The sequence below is a fragment of the Anolis carolinensis genome, chromosome 3 (genome assembly GCF_035594765.1).
Source record: "Anolis carolinensis isolate JA03-04 chromosome 3, rAnoCar3.1.pri, whole genome shotgun sequence".
Taxonomy (NCBI): Eukaryota; Metazoa; Chordata; class Lepidosauria; order Squamata; family Dactyloidae; genus Anolis; species Anolis carolinensis.
The window spans coordinates 233,201,927-233,214,774 of NC_085843.1; the positions used below are offsets into that span (position 1 = coordinate 233,201,927).

A 12,848-nucleotide genomic window follows, 5' to 3' on the forward strand; every position below is an offset into this window, starting at 1 on the left:
TTCAGGTGCTGGGGCTATGCTCCAGATTAGAATTGGAGGTGGGGATAAGAGAAGCTTGTTGTACTTGGTTCCCTTCACCATAGTCTCAATCTAGTTTGGGGATCTCCATGACAACAATTCTCAGAAGAAGAAAAATCCTTCCCAGTACAGCAAATATGTTTTTTGGTTTTTTTTGTTAATACAAACTGCAACAGCTATGGTTCCAATCTTGGCTGGAACCCTGGTGTGGGGAACAGAAGGGCTTTTAACTTCTCTCCCTCTAAATCTCTAGCACCCAAAGCACCCGCAATGTGCATTATGGGAGGAAAACAATTTTGCCCCAATTGAACTGTTTTTCCTAATGCAAATTTCTTTGTTTACAGCTTTTATAACCTCACCTAGAGCCAAAGAGGCTCCCAGAGGCTTCCAATTTGTTAATTTGAAAGATCCTTGCTTCCTTTTGCAAACTGGGTCAGGGATAGAGGTGGGCGGGAAGAGAGTTAGCCCATCCCTGCTGTCTTTCCAGTGTAGACCAAGACATTCCCCTTCTTTGCCACAAGCATTATTTAACTGGAAAACACAATGAAACACATTCTTATACTGAACACAGCAGCTGCCACAGGAAGAGTAATAATAATTTATTACCCCTCCCAAAGAGAACACAAAAAAGTACACTGCACACAAAAGAGTGATTAGAGGCACACTCCTCCTCCCCTTTTGATTGATCTCTACAGGAACTCTATATACATCCGCTTACAGGTGTTTCGGCAGCAGGGAGCACACAGTGTTCCTTCTAGGAAACAAAAGTTCTTCCACAATCTCCTGGTGCTAGAATTCATTACTAGGCATCAAAGATACTGATGCATAAACTAGCAGTTATTTTTGAAACCAAATCTGTCTGCATATTAATCTGCTAAACTAGTATAAGCAGTAAGGTGCATGTATGCCTGCTTTCCCAACACCTGCTTGTATCCAGTGGAAGGGATTCTGGATAAAAAATTACATGGTATTCCCTTTCCCCTCATCTCAAATGGGCAGAGCATCAAATTCTATTAACATCCTTTACTAAAATCTGTTGGTGGGCTGAGATAGTCATTCCAAGCACAATTCCAGATGAAGAATCAACTTGGCTTTCCCAGCAAAGCGCTGTATTTATTTTATATGTATAAAGAAAAATACTGTTATGTAGTGTGTTTACCATTTTTGTTTTTAAGAAGCTGGGAAAATAGAAAGTTTGAGACAACACAAGCAACATGTCCTGTAATCAGCAGTTCCACTACTTGGTGGACAGAAGTGTTCAGCTGAGTATTACAGATGTAAAGCACTTGATCCCCTCTACCAAGCTCTCCTTTACTTAAAATGCTGTAACAACTGTTACATCCAGCAAATTAATTTCCTAAAGCTACGTATCTAATAAAACACTCCATTGGAACGAAGAGAAAATGCTGTGTTATAATGTTCCTTCTTCTGTTCGGTCATGGAGCTTGGTTTGGGCAGTTTGAAAGAGAAGATATTGACAATGTGGCCCAGAGCAGTTGATCACACCATCATCACTAGGGTAGGAGTCCATGCACATTAAGCCAGTTGAAAATACCAAGGAATCTAATGCAGAAGACCTACCAGAATTCTGGAAACAAGATGAAATGGCTCATATTGACACACTCAAGTTGTATGAGCAGTAGAAGCATAGGAACCCTTCCCTTATTGCTCCTTTGAAAATAAATGACTAGTACATAATATTCAACTCTGGAGTCTTCAAACAGGGCAGTAGAAAGAGTAAGAAGGGATTGGTAGAGGTAGCCTCTTACTTAAGGAATTCCAGAGACCAAGTATTTTAGACTGGGCACTGGGAAAATCCTCCAGAAGCACCATTCAAAACAAGAGGCACTAACACAGAGGGAAGGGTAGAGCCCTCAGCTGTTCAATTTCAACACCAGCTGGAGAAGGAGCTAATAATACACAAGGACAGCTAATTCAAAGCACCCAAGCCAAGCTAATGACTAGGGTCTTATTGTACATGTGTGCATATGGCAGGAATTCATTAATCTGCCCCATATTATTAAAAAGGCTTGGCTCCTGCACCACGAGCTCTCTTCAGGTAACTGCCCAGCAACAGACAACTTCAAAAGAATTGGAAGGATGAGCCCTTTGAGCAACATTGTTCTGTTCTGATTTTGCTCATCTGGGGAGCAAACTCTTATCACTGCCCAAGAGTTACCACAAACAAAAGTGAGGAAGAACAATAACTCTTTCTCACACCAACTCTCCAGTGCAGTCCACATTGTCGGTTCTCTAGTCCCAAGCATATGAGACAAGTTCAAATCTCTTCTTCCTTTTTCCTGGAAAAACACACACACACACACGCTAGGGTTAGGCCTTGCCACAACCAGGAGCTATCGTCAATGCTGGGGAAGGGGGTGCAATAACACCAGGGCTGGTCAGGAAGCAGGCAAGTGTTCCACTTCAGGAAATGGTTGAAAACTCTTTAAGCAAAGCCTCCTGGCTGATGGTGTTGAAAGCCAAATTGCGCCGTACATTGATGCTGATGGATCGAACCTGTGGGAAAAGAAAGAACATTCACTATAAGTCACATGGACTATAGATGACATGTCTAGCACTGAAGGAAAGTCTGCCTAGCATTGCTTTTTGGACTGGTCTCAGGAATAAAGCATACAAACAGCAGTTGTTTGCAGACTTAAAATCAAGTCGGGGGTGCTGTGGTTTTAGCTATGAATAGGCTTTCAATTGGTTATAAGGGTTTTAACTGTTTATTTTTAATACTGTTTTAATATTTAATGCGATTTCAATGTTTGTATTTTTTTTAGGTTTTACAGATATTCATTGTATTGGTTTTACGGTAAGCTTTTTTGAGCTACATTTAGAGAGAAAAATTGGGGCATAAATAATAACAATAATAATAAAAACAACAACAACAACCACCTAAGAGTCCTCCCAAATGTGTTATCTTTCTAGTTCTCTACTCTACCTTGCCACTGCTGTTGAGCTGCTACTCATTTTAACCCAAATGTTTGGGTCTGAATTTGCCACTCTAAATTTTCCTTTGCATGAATTTGATGAATACCAAAAGGTTTTGTCTTGTTACAAAGGTTTTGAGCAATCCAGAAAGTTCAAAGTTTTACTGTATAATAAACTAATGTAGAATACGGTTAGGGATTTACTATCTAAAGCAGATTAAGTAAGGAAATGTTTACATCCATGTACTGTCTTACATCACTCCAAAAACACCTGGCTAAGTTGGAAGCAGTGCCAGAGATAGCTATATAACTTCCCTTGATTTAGCTAAGTATTCTTTGTTGCACAGCATTGTATTTTGGTATGACGTGAAGAAGGGATATAACTTTCCTGAATTTAAAAGGGAAAATATTCTAATGGTAGAATAGGATTTTTTTTATCAAAGTACTTAAACAGATCAACTTGATTCTTGTCCCTGCTTTGTTAGTGAACTCAGGAGACACACTATACATTTATTGTAGCTCTCAATAGTGGAATGGTTTGATGCAGCCTCATTAAGTCTCTAGAAAAAGGGATTACAGTGGTTGCATTTATTTAATCATGGCATGAGGAATAATAAGGAAATTTTTCTGATCGCTAGTTGATTGGGAAGCGATGTACTTGGTTATATCTCATAAAAATGGGGCAAGGGAGAGCACTGGTATATATGTTAACCATACTCAATGACACTGAGCCTAAATTACCAGATCTAAGGAGGATGAATTCCAAAAAGGATGCTTAATGTCAGCAAATTAGAAAACACGAATCTTTAGTTTAATCAGGACAAATGAAAAGTTCTTCAAATAGTAATCACGAGAGCAAAGAAAGAACAGCATGAGAAGCTAAGGCAAAATACAAAAAGAACCTAACTGATGAACAAAACAAAACCATGGATATGGTAACAGGGAAGAACATGTTTCACCTGCACAGGCTATTTCTGCTTCTGTATTCAGCTATCACCCTCTTAAACACAAATTGATTTAAGAAGAAAGTTTTCACACTCCCCATGTTCGTGCTCAAACACTTGCAGTACAGAATGTGGAGATACCTGGCAATTACCGAAGGAAGTTATAGCTTCAGGCTGATAAGGAGAAAACTGAAGGCGGCTGCTTGGTACAGTTGGGACATGTGCCGTCTGTGTAGACATTTGCAGAAAGATTTGTCTTCTGTGAAAGTACAGGCAGCTCCCGAGTTATGAACAAGATAAGTTCTGTAGGCTTGTCAGAACAGGCATTTTGGATAGCATAGGAAAGAGTTTTGTTTTGCTGTCTGCACTCCTGATCAGAAGATTTCATTTCACTTTCTGTCCTTGTGAGAATTGGATTTTGAACAATGTGGCTTGTTGAGGAAACAAGGATTGGTGATAAAGCTTCAGTAGAGACACCTTTCCCCCCAGGAGTGAATTTCCCCTTATAGGGGTAGAATTCTCTCTCTTCTTGCTGTCTCATCCCCATTATTAACTAGGAGTCATTTGTAAGTCAGATGTTTGTAACTCGGTGACTGCCTGTATACTGATTCCCGTTCAATCAAAGGAACTAATGGAAACTTCCACCCAGTAAGATTCCAAAAGGCTTAATTATCATGAGATTTCCCTTATTCTCATCATGGGCATGTAAAAAAACCTTCAAAACATATAATTTTATAAACTTTGGGGAAATAATACAAAAAGTTAAAGAAACCTCAGATAAGCATAGACATTGCTCTAGAAGCCAAACACTAAAGCATGTGCTTTGATATTCCTAACAGACATGTGTTTGGCAGATAGGAGACTAGTTCAGAAGTCCTAAACTTTGTGGTGCCTATCTGAAAACTCACCAGTTCTTTAAAGAAGGCAGCTTCTTTGTGTTGCTCCGAGTAGCGTTCATATTGGTCCAGCCCATCCTGCAGCTTCAGGGTAAGTGTGTCATAGTTGGAGCGCACCACTTCCAAAACCTACATCACAAACACACAATGAAAAGAAGCATCACTATGTTGAACATAATATCATCTGGAGTCAATAAGGTTCCACTATCTCACTGGGAAGTCCAGGGCTACCTTTTCAAAGCTACTAGAGAGATCTGATATTCCTAAAACAACCCAGAGAATAAAAGAATCTTAATGGACTCAATACCACAGGTGTGTGCACACATGCATAAGTATAAAACAAGATTTGTGTATATTAAACATCAGAAAGTAAAAGAATCACTATCCCAGCCACCCTTATGGAAAATTCAGGATTTTGGAGCATTTCGGATTTTGGATTTGACTACATAAGCAATATTCAACCAATATCCCTACCCAAGAACTGCAGAAATAACCAGTAACTTTTGGTTGGAGTAGAAATCTTGTGGACCTCCAACTGTAGAACTCCAGCTTCCAGGATTACTCTACTCTGCTGGTTAGAACTACCAGGACTTGCAATTCTGCATCCTCTGGAAGCCTACAATCATCCCAACCCTTCCTAAGTGTGGCTGCAGGTACCTTAGCAAGGAACATGCCTCAATGAACACCAGTGCTAAGCTATCTTGAAATTACATCTCCTATATTTATTCAGATGCACGTTCAGGACTATATAAACAACTCACTGAATGCCATTCCCCATTCCAGAAAACAGGAAGTAACACCTTCTGTAAACTGTGGAACATGCTCACTTTGAGCATGAAAAATCTTCATTTGTTCTTACGGAAGTCTCACAAACCCCCAGTGCTTGACACCATAATTTAAAACATATGAGCTGAGCACCCAGGAAAGTCACATCTGTCTGAAAAGCAGAAAAACCTTCACAATTTGGACAGGCTCTTTTTTCTGCTGTATCATTCTCTGAATAATTAAACCATGTAACAAAATTTGAATTAAAATGTTCCTGGTTTGAAAGTCTTATTTCCTATTTAATTGCATGGTATTTATCTTGAGAAAGTAATTGTTATACTCTAGAAACTTTCATTTTTGTGGCTTCCACAAGCTATGTTGAATTGGTTGAGACTCTATCAGATATTTATTGAAAAAACAATAGCAAAATGTACTTCAGGATGTCCAGCAAAAACAACATTTTTTCCAGTTTAATAAACTTTTTCCATGTTTTTATTATAGAACCAATTACAAAATGATATTTATAAGCCAGGAACAAAAATTGTGTTACATATTCTTATTATCCAACAGCGGATATTAATGTGTTGGCTATGAAACTTGGAGTAGAAACACGCTTACAGACACATCAAGCTTTCCATCTTCTTGCTAGAAAACTCAAGAGGAGCTTTGCCAAGAAAGAATTTTAGAACATGCTGCCTAGCACCTAGCAGATGCTCTCCACAGGTGCAATCCATGCACCGCAGCAGAAAAATAGGAGGTACAGGGAAGGAAGGAATGTTGACACCTTGCAAGGTCACATCTGGATAGTTTGTCAGTTATCCTACCGCTGCTAAAGCATGCAGTCTGCAAACAAACTTCATCCTTAATTTTGTTTCTCAGATTTACTGGCAGCAAAGGGGAAAAAAATCCTCAGCAATAACAATGATCTACAAATTCAGTTGTTCATTTTCTCGCACATGTGCTAAAGCTGTGATGGGAATAATAAGTGTAGAAGTGCAGAGACTTCCGCTATAGAGCGCAGACCTTGAAGGAGGAATAATTCACTCCTGAATGCAACTAGCCACTTGGGAATGGGCATAATAGAATAATACACCCCCCCCCCACCAGACAGGGAACCAAAGGGCTACACCACAGCATCCATGAATCAGAATTCTGTCTTCTTGCCAGATCAAAATATTCAAGTCACCTGCAATTAGCCACAGATAGGAAGCCAAGTGTGCTCAAAAAAGGAGGAAGAGGCTATGAGTAAAATTGCCACCTGAACAGGTTCTTCAAAGTTGTCATGTGCAGTATTCTTACCACCTTGAAAAGTAGAAAAAGTGCATGTGATCCAATTTTTTAAGGTATTAAGCTGAATCCAAGAGACAGTGTTGATGTGCGAATTTACACATACACACAGTATCTCAACTTGCGTATATTATTGTGGATATCATAGTTACACGTTAGATATCCCCATTTTTAAATATTTCTCCACTGCTCATCTGAAGTCCCTGACCCCGTATATCTAGGCAGTTATACTTGCTCTTGAGAGGCACATGCTCCATGACAGTGCGCTCCTGCCACACAGGGAGCTCGTTCCCTCTCTTCCAACAGCAGAGTTAATGCCATCTTCACCAGCTAGAAGGTGAGGTGGGAAAGGTGAGTGGGTGGGACTGTGAGCAACATAACACCTTACTCAGAACATAAAGAAAGAGCACATAATGATCTCTTTTAGATCAGTGCAGATTTAATAACCACTCGCCTCTCACCTCTCTATCTGAAAATCCAAAAAGAAATAAAAAAACCTCCATTTGTGAGCACAGATGGCAGACAAAAAGACCTGCTGGAGGTTTGGCAATAGAGTCCCAGCAGGAAAGTGAATAGCTGCAAAGGTTTAGGCCAAGATCTTAGTAGGGAGCATATCTTCAAAAGATCTGGGTTCCTCATTTTTACCCTGAGTTAAAGACCATGATTTATATCTCTTTCACCTTCCATGACATTTGCTGTTGTTCCAACGAACCTCTCCCCTCTCCATAGTAATAAATGCAGTTCAGAATTTCTGAAGCTGTAAGCTGAAAAGTCCACTTGCAGCACGAATAGGGCAAACTTCTTTGCGAAATCCCACGATGTTATTCACACAGACACAGCTTGCTCTAGATTCCTTTTCAAGAACATTTTTCAAAATCATCAACTCCTCTCCTTCCCCTAATTCAGATCTCTAGCACATAAGTGGTGGTAAGGTGAACCTCAGCCTGCCCCTGTCACCATGCACCTTTGGGAAGGAGGTAAGGAAAGAAGAAAGGCAGAAAAGAAAAAGGAGGGAAGGGAAATAAGAAGAAAGGGCAGAAGGAAAAAAGAAGGCACAAGGGAGGGAGGGGAAAAAGAAGAAAGGAAGAAAGAAAGGGAGGGAGGGAGGGAGGGAGGGAGGGAGGGAGGGGAAAATAAATAAAGAGAGGTCGGAAAAGGGGGAAGGAAGGATGAAGGGAGAAAAGGAAGGATGGGAGGGAGGTAGGTAGAAAGAGAGAGGGAAAGAAGAAGAAGAAAGAGAGAGGGGAGGGGAGAGGGAGAGAGGGAGAGAAAGGCAAAATTGGAGAGAAAGTGCTATAAGACATCCATACCTGAACACCTTACTGAATTGTTGAGGGAAAAGGTCATCATTAATGGATTATTTCCAGGGTGAATTCCCCCCACAATATTTTCACAAGCCTGCAATGCAACAGTGCCTGGAATGCAACAGCATTGTGCAATAATGCTGAAGCCCAGGCAGGACTAATGCATTACTAGGATAATATAACAGAATAGTGTGATAATGTCCTAAGTAAAAGTAATCATTTAAAAAAATGAAACAGTTCTGTAGTGCATAACTCTACGATCTCCTTAGCATTCATGCCAGGTTTGTGGAGCCAAGTCTTCATAGTCTTAAAGGTATGACAGTGCCTGACACAGAAACACACACTTTTTCTTTTATTACTAAAAGTTATACAACTTATCACAGCAATCTCAACACAAGACTGTTAATATAACAAGTAATTTGTAGCCGCTAACAGGTGGATCAAGAATTTGCAAGGAAAGATGCTCACTGTCTTTCACCACGATACCACTAAACTAAGCTTTACTCTTTGAACTGTCTTATAGACCTAGTGACAGGTGAAAATAAATACCCCATAGCAAGGAAATAATTGTAGCTCTAGGGATTGCAGAACTACATATACAGAAAAAGAAGAAATGTGTTAAGACTTTAGAAGCTGTCTTGGGAACAAGTGAGGTTGTGCAATTAGTTTGTCCCAATTTGGTTTTCCTCACATCTTCCACTTTCAACACATACAGAAGGTCAAGCAAACCTACAGTTACCTTCCAGAATTTCTAAGGGACCTTGGTTTTCCTCTCATTGTATCTGCTGTGAGGTTATCTCTTAATGAGCTAAGAAGGAGATAGGCCAAAGCAGCAATTATTTGAGTTTCTTCTCAAAGGGCAACACACACCGACTCCTATAACAGCACGTTTCACAGCACAGGCTGGCTACCAAGGACCATTTTCTTGGGTAAGTATTAGTTTGAGGTCCTTAGTAGCTAAGGATCTTGGAACAGATTACCGATAGGAGGATGGGACAGTGTCAAAGGATGGACAGTGGTTCTCCTGAAGGCAGTATAAAATATTTGTGATAAAGAAAAATATTCTTAAATCTAATGAAAGAATTCGAAAAAGTTTGTTCCTTGAAAAACAAAGGCTGCCAATGGATGCTGAAATGTAAGACACAAATTAGACTTACCATGCATACCTTAAAGCATATAGTTAAAAATAAAAGGTCAGTCTTAAACTACATCTCTGCATAGTTATTTTAAATTTGTTCCTTCAAGTCAATAAAGCACAGCAAGTCGCAAAATGGAGAAGTAGCTAGACACTTAACATGACAATTTACTACCCAAAAGGATGTCTCTAAAAGCATTTTGCTGCTAATAGAATTTCTTCTTGTAATTGAAAGACTTATCACTTTTAACTGGGGAGCAATGACTGCATCTTTACATAAAGCAACAGATAATTGACAGATTTTACAAGAGCATGCTCTAATTAATGTAAAAAAGGGTAAAAAATGTATTGTATTCTGCAGGCAACATCATAAGGATTTGCTGATGCTGCTGGAATCTGTGCTGGAATGAATTCCCTGCATCAGCAAAGACAAATCAAAATAATTAAATTTACACAAAAACAAAACCCTCAGCATATTTTTATAACTATTTGTAGACTTCTGTGTGGAACAGAATCAGGACACCCAGAAAATTAATCTTAATAAATCCACCAGCTCAGCCCATTTGTACCAGAATCAGAATTTCACACACAGAATCAAAATAATTTTATTTGTGTGTTTCAAATTTTGTGTGGCTAACTGCAGAAACACTGCAGTTGCGTGTGCTAAAATTCTAGACAGAGTCTGGAAGGAAAAAAGAAAAGGTAAAGAAGAAATCTTTACGAATTTTAAGCTACAATTACAAATCTTAAATAAGAGTAGGGAACTATGCACATTCCCTAAATTTTACTCCTAACCACCAAAAACAGTGATCAAATCAAAACTGGTGATCAGGGCATCACATCACAAATAAATAAGCTTTTTGTAGATCTAGTTATCTCTTCCCTCCCACCCCCAAACCCAGCAAGATGCAGCAAATTTATCCAACCAACCATGTATTTTATGAGCTGTATTAATCTGAGAACCCCTATATTATTTTTGGTAAGCTGAGGCTAGCTAGATATTGCAAACTGAAGCAAGATTGTGATGCATCAAGGCACAGCGTCAAAGAAAATCTGCTGTTTCCTGGGGCCTAGAGAAGCAGCCATTTAAAAATACCTTTCCCGGTATTTTTGCGCTAATTTAAGGATGTGAATGCATCAATCTGAGGAAGGAAAGCCACAACAAAGGAACCTGGAACTGCATAGTGGCCTGTGCACCTAAGGCCCTTGGTTAAGCACCATGAAAATGGACTGAGATAATTGTATTCAAAGTCTGAAAAACCTTGGATATTGGGCTATAACTCTCACCATCCATCAACTTTGGCAGCATTGGTTAGACATGTTAGAAGAGTCAGTGTAGAGACATTTAGAACATCATACATTCCCTACCAAGATTTTGCCTCACTTTCTTAGACCATTCATCATGGGTATGATATACGTTGACTCTGACCTGGAGATCCTCAGTAAGTTATCTGCAGTGACTTTTTGTTGTCATTGTATGCCTTCATGTCTTTTCCAAATTGTGGCAACTCTATCACGGGGTTTACTTGGCAGGATTTGGGGGGCACTTGCCATGGTCTTCCTCTGAGATGAGAGTATGTGACTTCTTCAGGGTCACCTAGTAGGTTTATATGGCTAAACAGGGGTTTAAGCTCTGGTTTTCCAGAATTCTAGTCCAATGCTCAAACCCTGACCTCTCGCCCCTAGTCTACAGACATTCAAATTAAAGACTAACAGGTTGCAGCTGGAGCTGCTGTTAGGAGTACATTGAACACGAAAAAAGAGAAAGAAATGTTTGACTCCCCCTCTCCTCCAGCCTTTGAAAATATAAAATCTAGCTCTTACTCAGAGCTGTCACCTCCCTGAATGAGACATACGGGCTGTTTTATGAGCGAAGAACAAAAAGAAACTATTCAGTCTTTATAGTAACAAAGCTATGGATAATTTTAGATGCTGTACTAGGTTTTAAAAAACTCAACAAAAGCCAAATAGGATAGTTTTATAAAAGACACACATATGAATAGTTCTGCACACCTGAGGCTAGTGCACTAAATATGTTCATTCCCAAAATATCAGATCTGACCAGCTAAAATGACACACACCTTAGTTACATCTCACTTGGAGGACTGTAATGCATTATACCTGGGATTGTCTCTGAAACGTGTTCAGAAACTCCACCTGGCTCAGAATTGCTGGATTCAAGATGTTCACCAGACTACTGTTCTGTTTCCAGGCACAATTCAAAGTACTGTTGGTGGCATATAAAGCCCCAAACAGTTTAGATTCTTATCTCTTCCCCGGGAAATGTTTGCAAACAAGTAATTATCTTTTTATTCATACAAAATTTTGGCCTGCTATTACCAGTGATATTAGCAAAGTTAGTGATCTCATACACAATAAGAGAGTGGATGATGGATCTTTCGTTAACACTGATTTTGCATTCAACATCTTGGGAGATAGATTGTGGCTTTAATGTTGTGAGCCCAGGAAAGTACAAAATAACAGAGCAGGCAGAATAGGCTTAATCCCAGTGATCAACTGAATATTCTCTAATTTCCATTCTCTTTCTTCATGTACAATCACATGAAGTCCTTTACAAGTCAAATAAACACTTCTGTCCCCATTAACTCAAAAGAAACAACTGAACCCTAAACTTCAGGAATAGTTGTGGGGGGATATTTTGCAAAAGTGAACAATTTCCACAAAAATATTTTTCCACAATATTTTTTTTCTCATTTAAAAATGCACTGATTTATAACAGTACTTCCACAATAATGCATTAAAGCAACATAGTCAAATTTGGGAATTGGAATGAAAAGAACATGGTGAATAAATACAATTAGCATAAATGCATATTTTGTGTACACTGCTCTCCATTATTCTAAAATTATAATGTGGATGTTTGTAACTTAGGATGCCTGTAATCAAGTCTAGTGGTCACAGAATTCTGTAGGGAGCAGTCAGCATTTAAGATTCCAGAAACCTAATGGTTGTCAAGAGAAAATTGGTGAATTCCAATAATTAATGAGATTCAGGAGGATATGATTTGGGATCAGCCTTTCTCCTAGTTACCACGCTCTTCAAACATTTACCACCTGTGCCAATGAGAATGAATTGCTCCTCCCTTGCTTATCATCTTAAATCAGGGGTTTCAAATTCATTTTCACTGAGGACCAAATCAGCCTTATGATTTTCTTCAGAAAGCCATTTGTAATTGTTTTGCTGTTGTTTATTCGTTCCATTGCTTCCGACTGTTCGTGACCTCATGGACCAGCCCAAGCCAGAGCTCCTTGTTGGCTGTCGCCACCCACAATTCCTTCAAGATCAAACCAGTCACTTCAAGGATACCATCAATCCATCTTGTCCTCGGTTGGCCCCACTTCCTTTAGCCTTCCATTTTCCCCAGCATCATGATCTTCTCCAAGCTGTCCTGTCTTCTCATTATGTGGCCAAAGTACTTCACCTTTGCCTCTAATATCCTTCCTCCAGTGAGCAGTCGGGCATTATTTGCTGGAGTATAGACTGGCTTGATCTTCTTGCAGTCCAAGGCACTCTCAGAATTCTCCTCCAACACCACAGTTCAC

At 39.5% G+C, this 12,848-nt stretch overlaps 1 protein-coding gene across 1 annotated transcript in view; it reads right to left on the minus strand.

The window, feature by feature from the left end:
- Positions 1–602: 602 nt before the first annotated feature.
- armh3 (armadillo like helical domain containing 3) overlaps positions 603–12,848 on the minus strand; it is a 156,312-nt gene continuing 144,066 nt past the window's right edge. The window contains exons 25-26 of the mRNA XM_003224228.3: positions 4,807–4,923; positions 603–2,535 (exon numbers count right to left, since the gene is read on the minus strand). Of these exons, the coding sequence (XP_003224276.1) occupies positions 2,443–2,535; positions 4,807–4,923 (210 nt within the window). The 3' untranslated portion in view covers positions 603–2,442. The remainder of the gene's footprint in view (positions 2,536–4,806; positions 4,924–12,848) is intronic.